At 50.0% G+C, this 23,386-nt stretch overlaps 3 protein-coding genes across 4 annotated transcripts; all 3 read left to right on the top strand.

The window, feature by feature from the left end:
• The first annotated feature begins 763 nt into the window (after window positions 1-763).
• On the top strand, window positions 764-4,089 carry LOC118550072 (granzyme B-like). The gene is made up of 5 exons (XM_036114758.2): window positions 764-1,001; window positions 2,010-2,157; window positions 2,625-2,760; window positions 2,966-3,229; window positions 3,813-4,089. The coding sequence occupies exons 1-5, from the start codon at window positions 941-943 to the stop codon at window positions 3,981-3,983; spliced, it is 780 nt and encodes a 259-aa protein (XP_035970651.2). The 5' UTR covers window positions 764-940; the 3' UTR covers window positions 3,984-4,089.
• Window positions 4,090-11,411: 7,322 nt separating this feature from the next.
• LOC118550074 (mast cell protease 1A-like) lies at window positions 11,412-14,695 on the top strand. The gene is given in 7 exon segments (XM_036114761.2): window positions 11,412-11,539; window positions 12,893-13,034; window positions 13,276-13,337; window positions 13,340-13,410; window positions 13,606-13,838; window positions 13,840-13,867; window positions 14,242-14,695. Coding segments are annotated over 7 exon segments (753 nt in total). The 5' UTR covers window positions 11,412-11,484; the 3' UTR covers window positions 14,404-14,695.
• A 1,021-nt stretch (window positions 14,696-15,716) lies between these two features.
• LOC118550073 (granzyme H-like) lies at window positions 15,717-19,087 on the top strand. Of its 2 annotated transcripts, none has more exons than XM_036114759.2 (5): window positions 15,717-15,979; window positions 17,108-17,255; window positions 17,774-17,909; window positions 18,115-18,372; window positions 18,816-19,087. In XM_036114759.2, exons 1-5 carry the CDS (start codon window positions 15,925-15,927, stop codon window positions 18,957-18,959), a joined length of 741 nt encoding a protein of 246 aa, XP_035970652.1. In that variant the 5' UTR covers window positions 15,717-15,924; the 3' UTR covers window positions 18,960-19,087. The 2 variants fall into 2 exon arrangements, with proteins under 2 accessions (XP_035970652.1, XP_035970653.1); XM_036114760.2 differs by having other exon boundaries at window positions 15,718-15,979; window positions 18,115-18,195.
• Window positions 19,088-23,386: the final 4,299 nt, after the last annotated feature.

Raw genomic sequence — 23,386 nt, 5'->3', positions numbered from 1 at the left:
ATACTTTCCCACTTCACATGGTATTAGCAATCTAGTAATTTGAACTTCTTTTGGGGAACCAACCTTTTCCCAGTCTTAGTTCATGTGGTTTGGGTGGTTTGGGCAGGACTGACCCCAGTCTACCCAAAGGAGGAATGACCTAGGCTTCAGTCAATCAGTGGATTCAATGTCTAAGGTCAAGGTGGTTCATTAACTTAAGCTAGGTGTCAAGTGCAAGCCATTTGTTAAAAACATTGACAAAATAGGTGGACTCTATGACTCTGAGCATTTGTGATTTAAAAACAGATGTTAAAATCCCTAGAAAAGAAGCTGGGGTGATGAATGGGTTGCCCTATGGATTTAGTAGCTAGTGGTCACACTCTCTTACTGTCTTGTGCATCCCTCTACCATGGCACTGACCATGCTGGAACCTGGTCACTGCTGTTTCTGTCTCCTCCGCCAGAGAGCCTGTTCTCTAAGAGAAGGAGACACATCTCCGGTATGTTGGGTCATTCAGACAGGGGGCCTAAACACACAGCTGCTGAAGAAATTACCCTGATGGGCTTAGCAGCAGGGAGCTGAGGCAGTGGTGGCCCTATCACTGGGGATTCGGGTTTCTGGGCTCTAGAACCCATCCAGGTTGATACCACATCCTCCAGTCCCCACCTTGTATGCTCCCTGTCCTATTGTGGGCTGGAACGAGTGGTCTGTTCTGAGTCAACTGGGGTGGGTTCTGATGTGGTCACAGCACGATTCTCACACAACCACCCAGAGAACGTCATCTGACAGAGGGGTGGGGGCAGGGAAGCTTTCATAGAAAGCCTTCTAGGTCGAAGCACCACAAAACCAGAGGGGAGTTCAAGGTCAGTGAGCCCATCTGCACACCCTTCCTCTCCTGGGAGCTAAAAGACAGCACAGAGGAAGCACCAGCAGCCCCGACCTGAGCAGCCTCCTGGGAAAGATGCAGCCGCTCCTGCACCTGCTCCTGCTGGCCTTTTGCCTGCCTTCCGGGGCCAAGGCAGGTGAGTGACCACCCCCGACCTCAGAGCCCCGACCCCGTCCCACAGTGGGCACAGCTCTCCTGTCCCTTCTGCACACCCCTGATCCACCTAGCCACCAGGAACATGCTGCACCCTGCCTTCATCCTGCCTCCCACTCTCAAGTGGGATGCTGCACAAGCTGCCAGCAGGAATGGCAGGGCAGAAGGCTGGGCTCCCGAAGAGCCAGTGGGTACTGCCCCTTCCCCATTTGCCACCTGGAAATGGAACGTTCTTTCCTACAAATGCATAGCAGAGGGTGAGAAACTGGAAAAGAGAACCTCATAAATCCCCCTGCAGAGGGCAGAGCAGGCCTGGTTTTCCAGTGGGATGAGCCAGGTGCTTCCCACAGCATCTGCTTGGGAGAGAAGCCCGGGGCTCAGCTGACCCCACACTTGGACGGACCTCGGTCCCCAGAAGACTGCTGTTGCCTTGGCCCTGTCCCAAGGCTCCTCATCCCTCTCTCCAACTCTGCTTTTCTTCCCAGGCTGTTAGTGGCTCTCCTCTTTCAAATATGACCTTGGCAGACCTCAACTTCTCTGCTTTCCAGAATCCTAGCAGCAGGGGCCCTACCAACCTTCATCCGGAGGCTCCTTGGGGAGCCTTGCCTTCATGCAGCCAAACAGTACTCCCTAGGCACTTACTACGTGTCAGGCCACGGAAATAGGCCAGGTCAGACAACACCTACCTAACGAAACTTAGGTCCTAGCCACTGGCAAAGACTTCACAGGATGACAGGGGCCTCAGAAACTTGCTTGTTTCTAAGCAAAGTCAGGAGAGGGATTGTTCAGGAGGCTCTAGGACATCACTATCCCTACGACAGGTAGGCTCCCCTCCGGTTGTGTGTAGAAGACAGGTACACAGACCGAGACCCTGCCCTTCCCCCTCCCAGAGGAGGGAGTGGAGGCCCCCTCCCATGCCCTCCCAAATCCAGGCCGTGCCTGCCCGGTGCATTCGGTGGGTACACAGGAGCAGAACAGAATTTTCCCTCAGGAGAGATCATCGGGGGACATGAGGCCAAGCCCCACTCCCGGCCCTATATGGCATATCTTAGGATCCAGAATGAGAATGAGCAGACTCAGTGTGGTGGGTTCCTGATACACAAGAAGTTCGTGCTGACTGCCGCTCACTGCTACGGAAGGTGAGGAGGGACCAGCAACCTGCACCTCCCTGAAAACCCTGGCCCGGAGCCCTGCTTTCTTCCCCGGGAGCACTGAGGAACACGTGAGCCAGGAGGGCTCCTGAAAGGGGGTGAGGGAGGGCAGGTAGGTGGTGGGGAGAGGGGAGGCCGGGGCCAGGTGCATTGCAGGAGTAAGAGAAGAGCTGGGACATGCTTTGGCATCAGAATGCAAACTCATGCCATTTCACAAGTTTCTCTGGGTAACTGACCCCTGAGAACCCCTGACACAGTCACCGATGGCTCCAGAATCCTACCCCAGCTGCTGAGAAGCAGAAGGCACAGACAGCTCAAACCTGGGCCCTCCTGTTGCCTCAGTTTCCCCATCAACTCCAGGCCTGCCCACCCCAACTGCCACCTGCCCTTCACAGCCCCTGGGGCTGTATCCCATGAATTCCACACCCCCACACCCCACTCTGCTCTCTCTGCAGCTCCATCAAGGTCATCCTGGGGGCCCACAACATCAAGGAACAGGAGAGGACCCAGCAGGTCATCCCCGTGAAAACAGCCATCCCCCACCCAGACTATAATCCAAACAACTACTCCAACGACATCATGTTACTGCAGGTAAGGAAACCTCCCTGCTGCCCTTGCTCTCCTGGGTCCATACTGTTTCCTCCTCCCACTGGGACCTGTCCCCTCCCTCCTTCCCACCCTGGCCGCCTGACCAGTCCCCGTGGCTCAGGGCAGCGAGAAGACGGTGCAGCCTCATCGGGGTGTCCAGGCCCAGAGGCCACTGGCTGAGCTGGACTCTCTTGCCTCTTTCCATCAGCTGGAGAGAGAGGCCAAGCAGACTGCAGCGGTGAGGCCCCTCCGCCTGCCCACCGGCAAGACCCGGGTGCGGCCCGGACAGGTGTGCAGTGTGGCCGGCTGGGGGCTGGTCAACGCCAAGATACGCAGGTACCCAGACACTCTGCAAGTAGTGAGGCTGGCAGTGCAGGAGGATCAGGAGTGCAAATCCTGCTTTCCCGGTTTTTACGACCGCACCATTCAGCTGTGCGTGGGGGACCCAATGGAAGAAAAGTCTTCCTATCAGGTGAGACTGGGGGTCTGCTTAACATGGCTCTGGGACAGGGGTGTTTGGGGAAGACCTGGGATCTGGAGACCCGAGAAGTGACCTTTTTCCTGAGGAAGAGAGGGGGAGCAGCCAGAGATGGGGGCACCCAGGCCCTCTGCAAGCCTGCCGAAGGCCTAGGATGAATCTAAACGAGGCACTCCTGCAGAAGGATGAATTTGCAGCACTCTGCCCCGTGCCTGGCCCCCCGATGCTAGAAAACTCTGCTCCCTGGACATGCAGTGGTGAAAACCAGGTGGCTCCTCAGAGCTGGCCCCCACATGGGTCTCGGGCTCGTCCTCCATGCTGAGTGTCAGCCCCGCCCACCTGCTTCTGGGGTCCCCTAAACAGCAGAGTGAAGCCAGCAGCCCTGCAGCAGAGGATCTGGGACCCGGGGGAGGAGAGGGAGCTGCCACCTGGGGTGAAGCAAAGCAGTGACAAGGTCCAGCCCTGTCCTGCCCTCCCATCTCCCATGGTGGCCATGCAAGGCAGCCTTCTCAGAGGGGCTGGGGAGGGCAGGGGCAGCAGGACAGCTGACTCACTTCTTCCCTATCTCTGTCCACAGGGGGACTCTGGGGGCCCTCTCGTGTGTAACAGTGTGGCCCAGGGCATTGTCTCCTTTGGACCCAAAAATGGGACACCTCCACGGGTCTACACCAAAATCTCAACTTTCCTGCCCTGGATAAAGAAAACCATGAAAAGCCTCTACCTGCAGGAACCAGACTATTTGCTCTAGAGCTGATCCAGAATCACGCTGGGAAGGGTGGCAGGAAAGGTGCCAGCAATCAAATAAATGTCTCTTACCTGAGTATCAGCCATCAAATAAATGTCTCTTAACTGGCTGTGAAGGGCTGGTTTGTTTATTCATTGACCATACACCGGCATCAACTCTGTGCTTACAAGGCCAATGACACAATTCTGCTGTTTTCTGCTTCCTCTTCTTCATCCACCCCCCAACTCCATGCAAAATTCCTTCCAGCTCCTTCTTAGCTACACCTGTCTCTCAGAGCCTGCCCTTCTGCCAGGGCTGAAGCTGAGCACCACCAGGAGAAACCATGAACCTCTCTGGGCCTGGGGCTCTGGGTGAACTTCTTACCTCCTCCCCCTGTGTTCTCTGGCAGGGAGGAAGGGGGTAACACTGTGGGTCCTGGACACCAACCTGGCACAGTCTAGGGCTACAGCTCAAGGACACAGCCCTACCCCACTGGGAAGTGACAGGGACCTTCTCAAGCAGCACATTTCTCTCCCACAGCCAAGGAAGCTAGCACGGAGTGGGGCTGGGCCTCTTGAGTAGCTCTGGAGTCTCACCTCAACTGAGTTCCCTTCCCTGACCCCTTCTGAGCTCAGGGACCAGCTCGGGCTCCAGTCTCCTGGCTGTCCCTTCTTCTCCATCCCCGTTTACCACTGAGAGTGTTCAGTGGCCACCAACTCCTGTCCCCTCCAGACAACACTGATCTGAGCTGGCCCCTACCTCCTATCCCTTCCACCTACAACACCCAAGCTCCAGCAGGGCCTCACCACTGAGATGCCAACCCAGCTCATGCCCTGACAGAGAGGGGCGTCAGTGGCACCAGCCCTGAGAGCACCAAACAGCATCCTTGGAGGACAGGGCTGATGGGGTGGCTTTCCAGAACCCTTGGCCTTATCTATCACCTGGCCGGGCCAGCTCAACCCCTCCCATCCAGCCCAGTGTCTCCCTATGTGGCCTGGTCACTCAGTAGCCTGAGTCCCTCTCAACCTGTCCCTCTGGTCACTGCCAACCTCTAGGCTGAGACTCCCTACTGGCCACCTTGGGCTATATCAGCCTTTGGACTTAAAAAGGAATCCTCTGTGCAGTAGGACTGGAAAGGACAATTTTTTCCATCAACCAACCAGCAAATACTAATTGAGCACCTACTAAGTGCCAGGCATTGATTGGACAGAATGCAAACTCTATCACCTGAGCCCAGGTGAACCTGACACTGTTGATTTTCACCTAAATTTCTAACCCTTTCTTCCTCCTCCACACGAGTCCATGTGGCCTACGTCTCTGTGGGAAATCCACAGGAAGCAAGTATTTATAGTTATTTTTATTGCTGTTTACAGTCTGTATGAATATTATCGCATGTGACTCTAGAACAGCAGTGTATGGGATTTGGAAATGACTTTAGTCATTTAGTTTCTGGATGTGAAGTTACCAAACTCTGTTTACTGGAGCATCCTCTTCACCTAGGGGACAGGGCAACCTTATTTTCATTTGCTTCAAAAGCGAAAGGTATAAGGGGCTCCTGGGTGGCTCAGTCGGTTAAGCATCTGCCTTCAGCTCAGGTCATGATCTGAGGATCCTGGGATGGAGCTCTGCATGGGCTCCCTGCTCAGCGGGGAATCTGCTTCTCCCTCTCCCTCTGCCCTTACCCCCCTACCCATGCTCACTCACAAACATGACTCTCTCTCTCTCTCACAAATAAATACATAAAGCCTTTTTTAAAAATAAAAATAAATAAAACAAATTTTAAGAAGTAGCAGGTATGAATGTCATTATACAGATTCAAATGGTAGGAAAAACTACAATATTCAATTGCCTGAAGGCAATCTAAGATTGACTCTAAACACCCATCCAATCCGACGAGCCAGAAACAATCTCTGTCATGACTGCAAGCTCCCACCTGTGCAGACTCAAACTAGAATCAGAGAGGCTCACATAGTCTAGAAAAATGGAGAATCGCCTCTGTTCTTCAGGCCACCATGGTTCCTGCTGCATGCACAAAGCCCAAGATTTTCTAGACTCTTCAACACTCAAAAGTCCTGGCTTGGAGGCCACACATGGAGGATGTGATTTCTTGCTAAACACGGATCTCCCTCTGTTGGGCTCACCTCACAAAACACTCCCAGCAGCCACACCTCCAAGGTTTGGCCACTAGTGTGAGCACTGCCTGAAAGCTGAGCCCCAGTTCCAGCTCCGGACTAATGCCTTCCTGCACCAAATACACACAACACCACACTCTTCTGTGACCTGGGGTAAATACTCTGGGGTCATGTAACCCTCAAAGCCATGCCCCTTCACATCTTATGCACAAAGCCTGAAGCAACACCATCTCTTAATGACCTTGGGCACTTTTACAAGGGAAGAGCAATGAGGTCCCACAGCTTCTGACTTGGAGCTGGAAAAAAAAAAAAAATCTGGGCATTTACGGCATACTAAATTCCTTCATTTAAAAAGTTCCTTTTTTCCTTGTTTAAAAGTTTCCTTGATTTAAAAAGACAAAGAGGAAAACGCAGAAAACAAAATTAAAAATACTATTTTTTTAAAGTTACCCAGCCACATACATATTCAGTTTAAGTATAACCTTTACTTCGAGGAAATGGTTCTGTGGTTTAAAACACGTTTGAGAACACTTGCCGCAGTCTCTCATCCTCCTTGGAGAAATGGGGGAGAGACAAAGTCCCAGGAAGGTGTAGTAACTGACTGAAGGTACCAGAGTCAGGACAGAGCCTGGACTGAGCCCAGGCCTCCCGACAGCCAGGTCAGCAAGAACCCTTACATGTTTTCTAACCCCCACTCTGTGATGAGCTTCTGCTCAGACACCTCCCTGGAGAGAAAGCCTCTAGGCTCCTGTGGAAGCCGTTCTGTGACAAGTACTCAAAACATCTTCCTTGGCGAGCTGAAGTCTACTCATGGGCACATTTGGATGGAGGTAGAGAAGCACGTTAAACATGCCAATTCCCTCAAATCTCCTTTGTCTGGGGAAATAGCCCCCACTCCCAGCTTTGAGGAAACAATTCTTCTCTTGCTTAAAAATCTCTGTCATGAAAATTAAGAAATGGGGCACCTGGATGGCTCAGTTGGTTAAGTGTCTGCCTTCGGCTCAGGTCATGATCCAGGGTCCTGGGATCGAGCCCCACATCGGGCTTCTTGCTCGGTGGGCAGCCTGCTTCTCCCTCTGCCTCTGCCTGCCCCACCCCCTGCTTGTGCTCTCTCTCTCTCTCTCTCTCTGGATAAAATCTTAAAAAAAAAAAAAAAAGAAAATTAAGAAATAAAACAAAATAAAATAGCTCTGTAGTGACCTCAAGGAAATGCCTCTCTTACCACCAAGATCTACTGCCACCACCCCTCCTTCCCCAGACTCACTGGAAGAGTCAGGTCACAGTGTGACTGGAGAGAGAAATGCAAAACCAGCTCCTGGTGGGGGATAGACCCGAAGGAATGCCAAATCTTCTCATTAGTTTCAGGAACATGTATTGGGATGGCTCTGCCTTCCAGGACCACTCTTTGTGGACTTAGAGAACTTACAGGGTTTGTTACCTCTCTGTATCGCACATGACACTGCTTTTGACCATGAAAGAAGTCAGCTCTAGGTTCCTCTTTTTCATAGGCCTGTTGCTAGATGACATTTCACACCCACAGAGTCAGGAAGCTCAATGAGCCTCAGGTAGGACAAAGAAAGCCACATCTAAGCACACGAGTCAAATTGATATTTGATAAAGACAAAAAGTTGAAAGTAGAGGGAAAAGAAGATACATTCATTACTTTAGGGGAAACAACAATAAGAATAGCAATGAAAAAAAAAGTGTTTGACCATTAAAAAAAAAGAATAACAACAAGCTACCCACCAGAAACAACAGAATTCAGAAGACAGCCAAATGACATTTTCGTTTTTTTTTTTTTAATTTATTTATTTATTTTAGAGAAAGAGAGAGGGCACACAAGCAGGAGGAGGGGCAGAGGGAGAGGAGAGAGAATCTTCAAGCAGACTCCCTGCTAAGCACAGAGTCCCATGCAGGGCTCAATCCCAGGACCCTGAGATCACGACCTCAGTCAAAATCAAGTGTCAGCCGCTTCACGGACTGAGCCACCCAGGTGCCCCTTAAATGACATTTTTATTTTTTTTTTTATTTTTTTTTTTTTTAAAGATTTTATTTATTTATTAGACAGAGAGAGAGAGAGCGCGAGAGAGGGAACACAAGCAGGGGGAGTGGGAGAAGGAGAAGCAGGCCTCCTGCGGAGCAGGGAGCCCGATGTGGGGCTCGATCCCAGGACCCTGGGATCATGACCTGAGCCGAAGGCAGACGCTTAACGACTGAGCCACCCAGGCGCCCCTTAAATGACATTTTTAAACAGTTGAAAGAAAAAAAGGAATAGGCAACCTATTTTTGGTATTCAACCTGGAATTCTCTATCCAGTGAAAATAGTATTTAAAAGGAAGGCAAAATGAAGACACTTTCAGAAAAACAAAGATAAGAGAATTGTTGCCATCAGAAAGGCATTGCAAAAAATACTAAAAGCAGTTCTTTAGGCTAAAAGGAATTGATCCCTGTTGAAAGTAGGAAAAGAAAAAGAGAAATAAATGTGTAAAATGTGACTAAATATAAAATACTTTATGTAAATTTTGTTCAAAGATTATTGATTATTTAAGGCAAAAAATGCTTTTGGAATTATGATATACAGTAAAATGTAGGACAAAAATAACTCAAAATGTGGGAGGAAAGTTAAATGGAAAGACATCATGACAAGTTTCCTATATGAAGTGGTATAACATTAATTCAAAGTACACTATGATATGTGAGGAGTTGTACTGTAATCCTGCAGTAAATGCTAAAATAATATATACAGGTATAAATAAAAGCCAATAAAGGAGACAAAATGGGACACAACAAAAGAGGGCAGGAAAAGAAGGACAAAAGAACAAAGATGAAATCACACAAATACAAATCAAATCCCAATAAGACATTCTTCAACCAACGCTATCAGCAGCTCCATTAAACATAAACAGTTTAAACACTCTAATTAAAGGGCAGAAATTATTAGTCTAGATAAGAAATGCAAGAACGAATTTTGTGCTGTTTACAAGAGAGACATGTTAAATATAAAGACATGGATAAGATGAAAGTAAAGTTATAATGGAAAATATATATATCCTGCAACACCAATCAAAATTTTTTTTAATTTTTAAAAATTAAAAAAATTGGGGCGCCTGGGTGGCTCAGTCGTTAAGCGTCCGCCTTCGGCTCAGGTCATGATCCCAGGGTCCTGGGATCGAGCCCCATATCGGGCTCCCCGCTCCGCGGGAAGCCTGCTTCTCCCTCTCCAACTCCCCATGCTTGTGTTCCCTCTCTCGCTGTGTCTCTCTCTATCAAATAAATAAATAAAAATCTTTAAAAAAAAAAAAATTAAAAAAATTAAAAATAAAAAAATAGCCTCATCCATGGAGTATGCTGTTTAACTTTTAAAGGCAGTCCCTTCACGCCAATGTCCACCTCACCTTCTCCACCTGCTCTGATAAATTGCACCGACTGCCCACTCAGTGGAGGCCCCTGTCTCCCTACTTGAGCTCTGACACCAACTACTAGGCCAGTCCCTTATATGAACATCCTCCTCACATCGCTTGCGTGTCCACGTCCTGAGCTAGGCTGCCCTCCTCATCTCACATTTATTCTGCCATCCCAAGCTGGGCTGCCCAGGCTTGGGCATCCAAGCCCATGTGGGATAAGGAGAGTGTCCACATAGGAAGCCTGGTGTGGGCACCTTCCTCACCTCACACAGGCTTGGATGCCATGCTCTGGCTTACTGTGGCTCCCCACCCTGCCAAAGTTGCTATTGGCTTCATTGCTTCTTTTCTTTTTTTAAAGATTTTATTTATTTGACAGAGACACAGCGAGAGAGGGAACACAAGCAGGGGGAGCGGGAGAGGGAGAGAAGCAGGCTTCCTGCCAAGCAGTGAGCCGGACGCGGGGCTCGATCCCAGGACTCCGGGATCATGACCTGAGCCGAAGGCAGACGCTTAACGACTGAGCCACCCAGGCGCCCCTGGCTTCATTGCTTCTTAGAGACAATTGGGATCAAGATGTTTAGAAGTGACAATATTTTCAATTCCATGACTCCCCTCTTTATCCATTATGGGGAGATGATCAGAATAACTTGTTTAGCAAATGGTCCAGGGATATGAGAAATATAGTTCTCCAGACAGTGGTGTGAGGCTACTGTTCTAGCTCCCCGGCATCCATTCCCACTTCACATGGTATCAGTAGCTCATTAAAGAGAGTAACATTTTAGAGAAAGCCAAACCTCTTCCATGCTCAATACATTTGGTTTGGACAGAGCAGGCCCCAACATATCCACAAGCTATGACCTCAGCTTAAATCAATCACTGGTTTCAAGTCCTCTGACCAACTCTACCTGCACCTAAAGCAGTATGGCAGATTGTCCTCTGCTATGGTTGTCATTGTATGTCTCCTATCCCACAGGCTCTTCCTACATGACTGAAACACTCCTCCCACTCAGAAGTAGTGTCTATGCCCCTTCCTTTTTAATCTGGGTGGAGGCTTTTGATTGCTCCAAGCAGTGGAATTTGGTAGAATGCAATGCCATATGACTTCAAAGTCTAGGTAATAAAAAGAACACAGCTTCTGCCTGGCTCTATGTTGGGGAGATGCTCGCTCTGGGGAAGCCAACCATCATGTTGCAAGAAAGACTGAACAATCCCATGCAGAGACTACATGAGAGGACCTCATAGAGAGGAACTGACGGGCCCAGAAGACAACCAGCACCAACCACTGGGCGAGTGAGTGAGACTTCAGGTGATTCCAGTCTCCAGGCTTCAAGCCTCCCCTGACACCAAGGGAAGCAGAGGAGAGCTATCCACACTAAAACCCTGACAACTTGCAGATTCATGGGAAAGATAAATAGTGGTGATGGTGGTGTCATTGTTGTTGTTTTAAACTATGCAATTCTTCAGCAAGTGGAGCAAGCCCTCTTCAACATTATTCCCACACCATTCATTCAGTCCATCCCTCTATCTGTGGCCCTCACCATCCTTATCAGATCACTAATGATTTTGACTCCTCCACCAGAAGCAAGGGATCTCACCTCCAGTACCCCTGAGTTTCAACAAAAGGGGGCTCAATGAAGGATCATCCTGATAGTCTAAAGAGAGTGAAGGAAAAGAAGACGTTTTTGGATGTATCATCAAGAGGCTCAGGTTTCTGCAGCTCAGAGCCCTGCTACTCATGGATGCGATGTCTTTAACCACCCCACCCATAGCCTGTGGTTCCTGTTCTCAGCTCGTGTGGTCAAGAGCTACCAGTGCTGATGTGGTGACTGATAAGTTATTTCACTCAGGCCAGGATTTGATCAGGCAGTGGTAGGAGGCACTCAGAGGGAACCTTATGCGATAAAGACTACAACACCAGAGAGGAACGTGGGGGTTAGAAGACTAGGAGGAAGTACTGGCAACTCCAACCTGGGCAGCCTTCCTGGGGCCATGCAGCTGCTCCTGCTCCTGGTGGCCTTTCTTCTGGCCCCCGAGATTGAGACAGGTGAGTGACTGCCCCCCCCCAACAGAGGCCCAGCCCCATCCCACTGTGGCACAGCCCTGCTCAGGTGCTACACTCAGGCACACCCTGGCCCTGCTGAGTTTTGATCCCACATCAGATTTGCCAGCCTCGCTCAAAGATGGGCAAATCTGAAGCAGGATAAACACTCAGCATGAATGGCAGTGCAGAAGGCTGTTACCCAGGGGGAGCTGTAGGTCCTATCCCTTCCCCAGGTCCTACCCTTGTCATCTGGAAATTGGGTTCTTATACAAAGGCATCTAGAAGAATGTTGGAGGGTGGGAATGAGAAATAATTAATCCCCCAGGAATTGGCAGTTTGGAGAAAAGGGCTGGCTTCTGTAGTCAAAGCAAGGCCCACTAAATTTCTAACTCAATGTCTTAAGATCTATCCTCAATCTCCACCCAGTTCTTCAAGCTTTGTCATTCTTACGCTGCCGAAGAAAGAAGCCAAGGACCCAGTTGGTCCCAGAGTTGGTGGCATCCTGGTCCCTTTAATACTTATGCTTGGTAATTTTTCAGCCACAATGGGCACAATGGCTTTGGCAGGCCCCATATTTCCTGGTACTTAGAACCGCAACCAATGCTCATTCAAAAGCTAATTGGGAGCCATTTCTTCATGCAACTAAGACATTTACTGGGCACCTCGTATGTGTCAGGCTCTAGCGAAGATCAAACACAACCACAACACAAACATGAGCATTTTGAGCTCATGTTCCAAACATTACAAATAAGGAGCAGCTCAGTAAGGCCTAGAAAACAAAACGGGAGAGAGAACCCAGATACTATCGGGGAAAGGATTTTCCAGGATCTGTGGGGACTTCACTGCTTGTTTCAAACGTAAATTCCATCTGCCACCATATGTGTCCACTGCAGGAATTAAGGAACAAGGACTGTTCTTCTCTCGGTTAGAGGTAGAATCTGAGTCTTGTGGGTCATTTGGCAAGTCAGGAATGCTGTCTGAGGAACCCTTCTTGGTTGCTACTGGTTACTACAGACCCTGCTCTCTGCCACCCCAACTCCTTCCCTCCTGCTTCAGTTTATCCCCATCTCCCCTTCTCCAGCCTTTGGCGCCATAAGCACAGCAGTCAGGGTAAACTGTTTCTTTTTTTTTTTTTTTTTTTTTAAAGATTTTATTTATTTATTTGAGAGAGAGAATGAGAGAGAGAGAGAGAGAGCATGAGGGGGGGAGGGTCAGAGGGAGAAGCAGACTCCCCGCTGAGCAGGGAGCCCGATGCGGGACTCGATCCCGGGACTCCAGGATCATGACCTGAGCCGAAGGCAGTCGCTTAACCAACTGAGCCACCCAGGCGCCCCCAGGGTAAACTGTTTCTTTCAGGGAAAATAATCGGGGGCCACGAAGCCAAGCCTCATTCTCATCCCTTCATGGCATTTCTCCGGATCCAGAATCCCAATAAAACCTGTGCGGGTTTCCTTGTACGTGAGGACTTTGTGCTAACAGCAGCTCACTGCAAAGGAAGGTGAGAAGCAGCACCTGCAACTCCACCCTTCTGTCAACTCCACATGGGGATGCCTCTTCCAAGAACTGCCACCCAGCCTGGTTGCCAAGAAGCAGAGGGTACAGAGATGCTCAGCCCCTTGGCCCCATCCCCTAGAATTCCTCTCCATCCCAGTCCTGCCCTGACCTGAGCTGTCCCGTTTCATCCATGGCTTTTGGACTGTATGTCCTGTGACCCCACTTCCCACTCACTCTCTGTGCAGCTCCATCAACGTCATCCTGAGGGCCCACAACATCAAGAAGCAGGAGAGGACCCAGCAGGTCATTCTGTGAGAAAAGCCATCTACCACCCAGACTATAATCCTAAATACGTCTTCAACGACATCATGTTACTGCAGGTAGGGCCCTCGGTCCGCTGGTTCTTGCACACTTTATTCCTGGGGATTTTGCATCCCCCGTGGCCTCATTCCTGTCCCTCCTTCCCACTATGACACTTTCACTTATCCCGGGGCTATGAGGAGGGCAACCCCATGACTGTCGCTAGAGTCTTTGTGAGCCATTGGTAGATTAGAACTCCTTTCCTCTGCATTCAGCTGGAAAAGAAGGCCCACCTGACTGCCCCTGTGAGCCCCCTCAGACTGCCCACGAGGAGTGCGCAGGTGTGGCCAGGAACGGTGTGCAGTGTGGCCAGCTGGGGGCTCCTCAGCGTGAACAGCACCTCTGGGGCAGGGAAACTGCACGAGGTAGAGCTTGAAGTCCAAAGGGACAAGCAATGCATCTCATGCTATAAAAACCTCTACGACAGCACAACCCAGATGTGTGTGGGGCACCCAAAAAAAGAAGTCTTCTTTTAAGGTGAGATCCCCAGCATTGTCCATGCCCAGCCCTGGGACAGCCAAGCTTTGAGGAGAAGGGACAGTGAGAACTAGCCGTATTTCTATGCCCTCAGCCTTTCTATCCAATCCAGTCTCTGGTCCTGTCTCCCTGGCGGGGGCGGGGGCAGGAAGGGACTGTCCCACAGCTACTTATGGGCAGAGGCTTTCTGAGGGAGAAAAGGGAGGGGATTATCGGGGCCAGGCTGGAGCTCAAGGACCAAGGAAGGCCACAAGGCCTGCCCTGGCCTTGATCTCACCCACAGCCCCCTAACAGAGACCATCGACCCCCAGGGGCGGCAGGGAGGACAGGACTGAGAGAAAGCCCAACTCAGTCCTTCCTCCCTCTGCCCACAGGGAGGCTCCGGGGGCCCCCTTGTGTGTAACAATGTGGCCCAGGGCATTGTCTCCTTTGGAAAAGCAGAGGGGAAACCTCCACGCGTCTACACCAGGATCTCAAGCTTTTTGTGCTGGATAGAAAGAATAATGAGATGCTTCAACCTGCAGGGACCAGACTGAGATGCCCCCAGGATCAATCTGTCCATCTTCTCTGGGGCAGAGGCCAGAACTGCACTGGGAAAGGGGGTGGAGAGGAGGCTGCCAGGGCTTAATAAACTTCCATCTCTTGAGTAGAAATTAGATTCCTCCTTTATTCACCAAAACATTTGTTAGTTACCTACTGCGTGTCGAGCCACCATCTGTTCACATTTCTCTAGAATAAAAAGTCATGTTGCTTTGATACCCAGCTCCTTCCAAATACACCTCCCAGCAGCACCTCCCCCTGCCAGGCTGAATGTAAGCTCCATCAGGAAAAGGGAGACACTGCCCCAAGAAAAATGACCCTCTCCTACAGGACCCTCTTATCTCATCCATATTGCCCTCCTACCTCATCCCACACCTACACCCCCACCCCATCCTATCCCAATACAACAACATAAAGGAATCCACATTTGGAAGGAAAACCACCTAAGAAACTCTGGGATAGGGGGCCACTTCATCTTAATAGAAATAAGTGGGAAGATTCTGCAGCACTCCCTTCCCAAACCAGAGTGGCAGCTTGGGAGCCTCAGAGTTTCGGGAGGGCCTTTCAGTACTCCCAGGCCTAGCCCAAGTGCTGGTCACAGCCTTGCCGTGGTCCCAGAGCCCAGCACTGCCTCTGGTGTCCTGATGCCCATCTTCCCGCAGCCCCAAATGACATTGAGGGTGCTCTTCCATCTTGGTCTGATCCAGCCTCTTCCCGCCTCATGCCATTTCCATGTGTGTATGTGTGTGTGTGCGTGCACACGTGTGTGTGTGCATGTGTGTGTGTATGTGTGTGTCTCCAAAGGAAACTCATTACAATAAAAATTTGTGTTTCAAAGGTATCCTATGGTTTCAAAGGTGTCCTATAGCCTATAGTTTACTGAGTAAATTTTTTCTTCCATTTGCAACAATCTCTAACTAAGTCTCTTATATAAGAATGTATTCAGAAAAAGTAATCTCATCTTTAAAACATCCACCTTAGAGAAGGCAGGCTGAACAGAAAAAGTGGTTTGCCGAATGTCTGCCACTGATGAGTGTGCTTCGACTGTGGGAAAATGTACACTCACCATAGATTCTTTGTCTGCTCCAGACGACCATTGGCATCTCAAGGGCAGGAGCTGTGTGTCTCACATCCCTGGACCTAGCTAGCTCAAAAATTATTCATGATTTCCTCTGAATGGAAAAAGAGCCAAGAGCCGAGAAATGAAGACATTCTTGAGTCAGTCACTGAGGGGCTTCTGAGGTAGCAGCCCTTCTGCTGGCGGGAGGCACAGCCTTCACTTTCTTGTTCTTTCTTCTTGCTTTCCCCTTATGACTCAGCAGTGGGAGTGCAAGTGTGATAGCTGAAGCCAGAGAACTTCAACAAACCACCTTAAATGATGACACCCAGCCGTAGAGGGGCAGAGATAGAAGAGGCCTAGAAGATCAGTGAGCTACCCCTCTATCACTCCCCTCAGGGTTCTGTATCTGGAAGGAAGGACAACCGACAGCTCTGACCTGAGCAGAACTTCAGGGAAGATGCAGCCACTCCTGCTTTTGTTGGCCCTTCTTCTGCCCCTTGGGGCTGGGACAGGTGAGTGACCATCCCCATTCCAGAGACCTGAGTCCAACCCCCAAAACCCCTTGTACTCTTGACCCTTCTGCCCAGCACAGTCAAGGATCATCCTCAATTGGAGCCCAGGAACTTTTTGAACCCCAGCTCCTACCCCAAACCCAGACTAACAGGTCTGATGCTAGACAGACGCTCGACAAAGATGGCCGGCAGGAAGGGCGCTCGCTAAGAGGGTTAGTACGGGTTAGCCTCCCCCTTATCACTTGGAAAGTGAGTTGTTTGGAGAAAGGCATTTGGCAGAAGATATGAAGCTACAAAAGACAGGTAATTAAAAGCCCTCACTCCAACCCAGGAAAGGTAAGCTCAGGCAAACCGGCTGTAGTAGTGGGAGGTGTCACTGGCCCCAGCTTGAAGAGCCAGTTAAATTTCTCAGCACTCTCCACTCGCTCACTCCTGCCTGGGAGAGGAGCCCGGGGTGCAGTTGATCTCAGCAGCAGCTAGATGACTGCACCCAAAGCTCTGCCCCAGGCCTGGGCAGCCTGTTGTCAGCACCACCTCGCCCCGCCCGCCCCAGGCCCTCGGCTGCTCCACTGTCTTTGGTAGTGCCCTCCCTGATTCCTGTGGCCTTGCATCCCACCAGCACTATCTCCACCCAACCTCAGCCAAAAGCTCATCGAAGGCCATTCCTTTGTGCAACCTAAAAATGTCTACTGAGACCATGTGCTATCCCCTAGGACATGAGGATTTTAGAAAATCCAACTCCATAAACTCATAGATAGTTTATTAGAAAATGGCACCCATCAGGATGCTAGCAGAGGCTCAGAGGGGCCCGGGAGATTCACTGAGAATCAAGGCATCAGGGGAGTCCTGTCCATGATCTTCTGGGACTCCATCGTCTTGAAGATAAATCTTATCTCCTCCATACGTGTGCCTGAAGTGGGATGTGGAGAACAAGGACTGCCCCCTTGTCAGGGGGTTTCTGAGGCTCAAGGTTTAAGAAAGGTCATCCTGCTACAAGAACCTGGGAGGACTGCCCACCCTGGGGTCCGCAGGGCACTGTAGACCCCGCCCTTGATCACCACCTTCCTAAGCCTTCCCTCCTGACCCCAGCCGCCCCCAGACACCCCATCTTCCAGCCTTTTCTTTCAGAGGAGATCATCGGGGGCCATGAGGCCAAGCCCCACTCCCGGCCCTACATGGCATTTGTTCAGTTTCTGGATAAGAGCAAGAAGAAGAGGTGTGGCGGTGTCCTGGTGCACAAGTACTTTGTTCTGACGGCTGCTCACTGCTGGGGAAGGTGAGGGGCAGCATCCAGCCTACACATCTGAAACCCCTACAGGGACCCCTGTCCTCTCCCCAGGGGCTGCAGCCCAGGGAAGCACCCGGGGCTCCTGATAACTCAAGCCTATGAGAGCTCATCCAAGAAGCCAGCTGAGAGCATGGCTGGAGCAATGAAAGGCTGAGAAGTAGGACAGGTAAGCTTTGGGGTCAGAGGGTCTGATGTGAGAATAAGTGGCACAGTTGAGAAGAGAGGGACCACACCAGGCAAATAAAGCAACCGTGGAGGATGGAAGCATGCATTAGAGCCAAAATGCAAACTCGAGTAATTTCATGATATTGCCTGAAGGCAAAAGAAAGCTCACAGAAGCCCTACCTTCAGTGTCATTGAAAAAAAGAGGATCTAAGACCCATCTGTCATCTCAATTTCCCCCTCGGCTCCAGTCCTGCCTTGCCCTGGCTGCCATGTGCCCTTCACAGCCGCTGGCTGTATCCTGTGACTTCACACCCCCACACCCCACTCTGCTGTCTGTGCAGCTCCATCAGGGTCATCCTGGGGGCCCACAACATCAAGGAACAGGAGAGGACCCAGCAGGTCATCCCCGTGAAAACAGCCATCCCCCACCCAGACTATAACCCAAAGAACCACTCCAACGACATCATGTTACTGCAGGTAAGGAAACCTCCCTGCTGCCCTTGCTCTCCTGGGTCCATACTGTTTCCTCCTCCCACTGGGACCTGTCCCCTCCCTCCTTCCCACCCTGGCCGCCTGACCAGTCCCCGTGGCTCAGGGCAGAGAGAAGACGGTGCAGCCTCATCGGGGTGTCCAGGCCCAGAGGCCACTGGCTGAGCTGGACTCTCTTGCCTCTTTCCATCAGCTGGAGAGAGAGGCCAAGCGGACTGCAGCGGTGAGGCCCCTCCGCCTGCCCACCGGCAAGACCCGGGTGCGGCCCGGACAGGTGTGCAGTGTGGCCGGCTGGGGGCGGGTCTCAATGAGCTCTTTAGCAACCACTCTGCAGGAGGCATCGCTGGAAGTACAGAAGGATAGGGAGTGTGAATTCCTCTTCCGTGGCTATTACAGCAGGGCCACCCAGATTTGTGTAGGAGACCCGAAGAAGATGAAGACCAGCTTCAAGGTCAGGCTTCCAGCATCTACCTAGACAGGCCCCAGGAGAGAGGAACTTGGGGCGGTCCAGGGTGTGGGAGTGGCCATATCTTCGTGCCTCAGCCTGAGAGCTTGGGCAGCTGGGTTCACAAATCCAGTCTTCAGTTTTTCCCCAAGTGGGTCGGGATGGAGGGGAGGAAGGATCTGTCATCCCAAGCAGCATTCCTCCCACCCGCCCCCCCTCCATCACCACCCCCGAGGTTCCCTGAGGATTGGAGAGAAAGGTTTGGCCTGGGTAGAGCTGGAGAGAACAGTCAGTGCCAGGCTGGAGCCCAGGGACTGAGAGAGGGGACAAGGCCTGCCCTGGGCCCAATCTCCCATGCAGCCCCCTAACACAGACCACCCATCCCCAGCGCAGCGGGGAGGGCAGGACCACCGGGAGGCCAGCTCAGTCCTTCCTCTCTCTGCCCACAGGGGGACTCCGGAGGCCCCCTCGTGTGTAACAACGTGGTCCAGGGGATTTTCTCCTGTGGAAAACCAGAGGGGACCCCTCCAGGGGTCTTCATGAAGGTCTCCCACTTCCTGCCCTGGATAAAGAGAACAATGAAGCGCCTCTAACAACAGGCATGAGACTGACCTCCCTCTGTGCTTGGCCATCTTTTCTGGGGCAGAGGCAAGAATCCCTTGGGGCTGGGGGGTGGAGGGTAGGGATGGCAGGGCCATAATAAATGGATCTCTGGAGCGAATATGACTGAGGTCTTATTTATTCACTGAACCACTTCCGGTATGAAGCAACACTGCCCCAGGCAGTCTTCTGCTGCCAACTCCGGGCTTTGCTGCCTCCTTTCTCCCCCAGCCCTCCGCCCTCCCTAACCCCTACGCTGCCTAGCTTCTCATCAGTTTCTCAATTACACCTCCTTGGTGCTTAGCCCTCTGCAAAGATTCAGCCTAAACTCTATTATAGAAGGACAATCCTCTCTCCCCAAAAAGTATCCCCTCTGGGCCTTAGAAATTTCTTCTCTAAGCCAACCACCATCACCAACCCAACAATTTGGTCAGTAAAAAGGGGGTAACTCCAGGGACCCAAGAGGCCAGGGGGCCATGTCACGGGCACTCAGTTTCCTGTTTCCAGGGGCTCTCTCTCTGCCGCGGGGGACAGCCTGGCCTGGCCTCAGGACCCCAACTCCCCCTGCTGGCAACCTGGGTTACGGCAGCTTTGTGAGGCAGAGGGCTCTGGGCTGCAGACCATCCTGGATCAAATGTTAATCTCTCTCCCCAAGTACATGACTGGCTCTGTCCCTGCCATTGGGAAACTTAATGAGAAATGTCTCCTAAATGCCCCTTCCACCTCCTTCCACCAAGCAGTTCAGGTTTGGCACAAATGGATCTGTATTTAGAATCCACGAGAAAGCCTGTCTTGAAAATAATTAAAATCCCTGAATTATATCTGTATCGCACATTATAGTTTCACATGCATGACTTTGGTTCCAAAAGGGCAATGTGAAATTGGAAGAAAGTTGGAGACCCACAGGTCCTGAGATGTCCAAATCTAGGGTAGAGGCCACGTCCTGAGGTGAGGAAGAGAGGGGGGTAGGAGGGAGCGGCAGCCTTATTTTTATTTCACAGGTAGAAGGGAGGAACTGCAGTCCGCAAACCCATGAAATGCCACATTTCAGGTGCAAGATAGTTCATTGTGACCAGATAACCTTATTTGAGGGTGCTGTATCCTTTTTTTTTTTTTAATATTTATTTATTTTAGAGAGAAAGCGCATGCACCTGTGTGAGCGGAGTGGGGAGGCAGGGGTACAGAGAGAGAGGGAGAGAATCTCAAGCAGACTCCCTGCTGAGCTCGGAGCCTGACCCTGAGATCATGACCTGAGCCAAAATCAAGAGTTCGGATGCTTAACTGACTGAGCCCCCCAGGCACCCCAGGGTCCTATATCCTTCAAACAACACCACTAGTGAGTTGGACATAACAGAACACAGTAAATTCACAATAGCTGGACAAGTGGATAAACACTGAATCAAGTGGGACCACCATCAAAAAGAGGAAGAATTTCACTGAAAAGAATAACAAATAAATCACATGGATGTGAAAAAGCAAAATCCAGCACATTGAAAAATAAGGTGAAAAGCACATAAAAGCCAATTTTTCGCATACAACTGCGCCTCCATCCATCTGCCAAGTCTTCCCTGGTGCTCACAGCACTAGCAATGGCACAGGTGAGAAAAATTTACAAAAATGATAATACCGAGATTCTGTATGGACATGGAGAGATGGCATTTTCACACCTTGTATACAAAGGTTCTAAAAAAATGCAAGAGAAGAACAAAGGAGTCCTTGACCTACCCATCAACCACACTGAGAAAACTGAGCAAGGTCATTCCTTATAGATTTGTTACACAAGTCAAATCTTAGAAACAACACCAGTGTCCAGGACAAATGTGGGGATTCTTTTTTTTTTTAATTATGTACTACTAAACGCTGTGGAAACTTTTAAGTTATGAAACAGAATTACATTTTGCCCCATGGAAGAATGCTCCCAGGTATACCTAAGTCAGAAGCCTGTGAGAGCAGAGTATGCTAGTCTAAAAAAAAAAAAAAAAAAAAAAAAATCAAATTTTTACTTACACATATATTTTACTTTTAGGCTTTTCTTCTTTTTTTTTTTAAAGATTTTATTTATTTATTTGATTGAGAGAGAGAGAGCGAGAGCAGGAAGACAAGCAGGGTGAGTGGGAGGGGGAGAAGCAGGTTTCCCGTCAAGCAGGGAGCCCAATGCAGGGCTCGATCCCAGCACCCTGGGACCATGACCTGAGCCGAAGGCAGACGCTTAACGACTGAGCCACCCAGGCACCCCGTCTTTTCTTATTCTTCCTATATATCCACTTTCCTAATTTTTCTGCAACTTTATGTATTATTTAAATAACTTAAAAGCCTGTTTATTAAATATGAACAAGATTTTAAAACAATATTCATTAACAGATATTTAATTAATTCATTAACAGATATTCACTAACAGAGGGAGATTTTTTTTTTTTTAAGATTTACTTATTTATTTCAGAGAGAGAGAGAGCAGGAGCAGGGAGGAGGGGTAAAGGGAGAGGGAGAAGGAGGCTCCCTGCTGAGCAGGGAGCCCGATGTGGGACTCAATCCCAGGACCCTGGGATCATGACCCGGACCGAAGGCAGCTGCTTAATCTACTGAGCCACCCAGGCGCCCCAGAGGGAGATGTTTATGTTGGATAATTTAAACTATAGGATAATCTAAACTATAGGGGTGCTTGGGTGGCTCAGTCTGCTAAGCGTCTGCCTTCGCTCGGGTCATGATCCCAGGACTCCTGGGATTGAGTCCCACATCTGGCTCTCTGCTCAACGGGGCATCTGCTTCTCCCTCTGAACCTCCTCCCTCTCATGCTCTCTCTCTCACGCTCTCTCTCTCTCAAATACCAGAAAAAAGGTAGGCTTAAGTAAGTCGGTACATGTGTTAGTTAAGATAACCCTAACTATCCTACCACATAAACTTCAGCAGTTCAGTGACTAACACAACAGAAACTTATTTCTTGCTCACAAACAGTCCAAAATGAATGTTCCTGGTGAGTAGTGCCCGTTTTACTCTCGAGCGTCCCAGCTGGGACAATAAATTGCATGTGTGCCCATGATTAAGGAGCCCAGACTCAGGCTCCTAAAGATGGCTTCCAAGCGCCCTGTGTTCATCTGGGTCAAACCAGGTAGGGGAAGAACCCGGATGGTCCGGCACAGGAGCACGTGATGGGCCGGGTCTGGAAGGTACCCACGGAATCTCCACTCACATCCCATTGGCTACAACAGTCCCATTGTCACACCTAACGTCAAGTAAGGCTGCACAGCAGCGTGCACCCAGTCCTCTGGAAGAAAGGGAAATTGTTTTGCTAGACCGCTAGCTCACCTCTACCACAATTCCTTAGAGTGTTTGCTGTTTAAACGGATTGCGGGCCCTAAATTTTGTTCTACCTGTAAAACTAATACATAGCCATTATAGAAAAAATTGGCTAATATAAAAGGGAAAATAAGAGTCATAAATTGATCGTTCTGGCTGTTGTTCTTTTTTAACAGAATCAGTATCAAATTGTACACACCGTTCCACATTCTACTTTTTCCACTTAATATTAGATGATGCAGTGTGCTCCATGCTACTAAGCAGTCTTTAAAATATGATGCTATTTAATGGCTGGACAGCATTTCACCCCATGAATATATCAGAATTAGCATTACTGATCTCCTATTGTTGAAGAGTCGGGTGGTCTGAGCATTGGGGGAAGAGAGTCTCAGGGAATATGTCCACCTAGAATTTCCTTTGTCACCTGTTCTTTCCTACCGGAGCAGAGCACAGGGCAGTTCTTGCAAAGAAAGTCTCACTCCCAGCAGACGTGTGTGTGTGGGAAGACAACAGCGCAGAGAGCTGCTTCTCCCCGCACTGGCACTCCGTAAGACAAGCACAAGCTCATCAGCAGAAACTTCCCAAGGAGCTTCCACTCTGTGCTTCTAAATGTGATATAAGGTGGCCCTGAGAATGTCCAGAATGCCTCAGTAGTACACTGGTCTCCTACAATGCCAAGAGCAACCAGATTGGTTTCTGACCAGAGCAGCATCAAAGGGACAGAGAGGGAAGTGGTCCCGGCCTCAGCGGGCAACTGCCTGCCCAGAGGTTTTGCATTTGGGCAGTAAACAGGGCCTGGGAGGAGGTGGGAAACATCCTACTTTAATGTCCCAACATCCCAGAGGAGAAAACTATTGTAACTGACGGAAATGTAATAAAACAGTCAAAAGTAGATGTAACCAGCTATGAATCTTGTGAAATGTATCACAGTCTTCCTTGTTCCAATATCACAATTTTTATTAAAATAGAAAATAAAAACATATGTGCCCCTATTTGTTCTCCCACATTCCATTCTCTGTCCAAATGTTCCCTCTAATCCCCAACCCTGGCAAACAGACTTTTTAAAAAAAATTTTTATTGCAAAATATACACACATGAAAAGCACCCAAAACTTAAACAACGATGG

The sequence above is a fragment of the Halichoerus grypus genome, chromosome 8, assembly GCF_964656455.1.
Source record: "Halichoerus grypus chromosome 8, mHalGry1.hap1.1, whole genome shotgun sequence".
In the NCBI taxonomy this organism is placed as follows: Eukaryota; Metazoa; Chordata; class Mammalia; order Carnivora; family Phocidae; genus Halichoerus; species Halichoerus grypus.
Note: the sequence above shows the minus strand (reverse complement) of the source record. Positions and strands in the feature narration are given on the sequence as shown.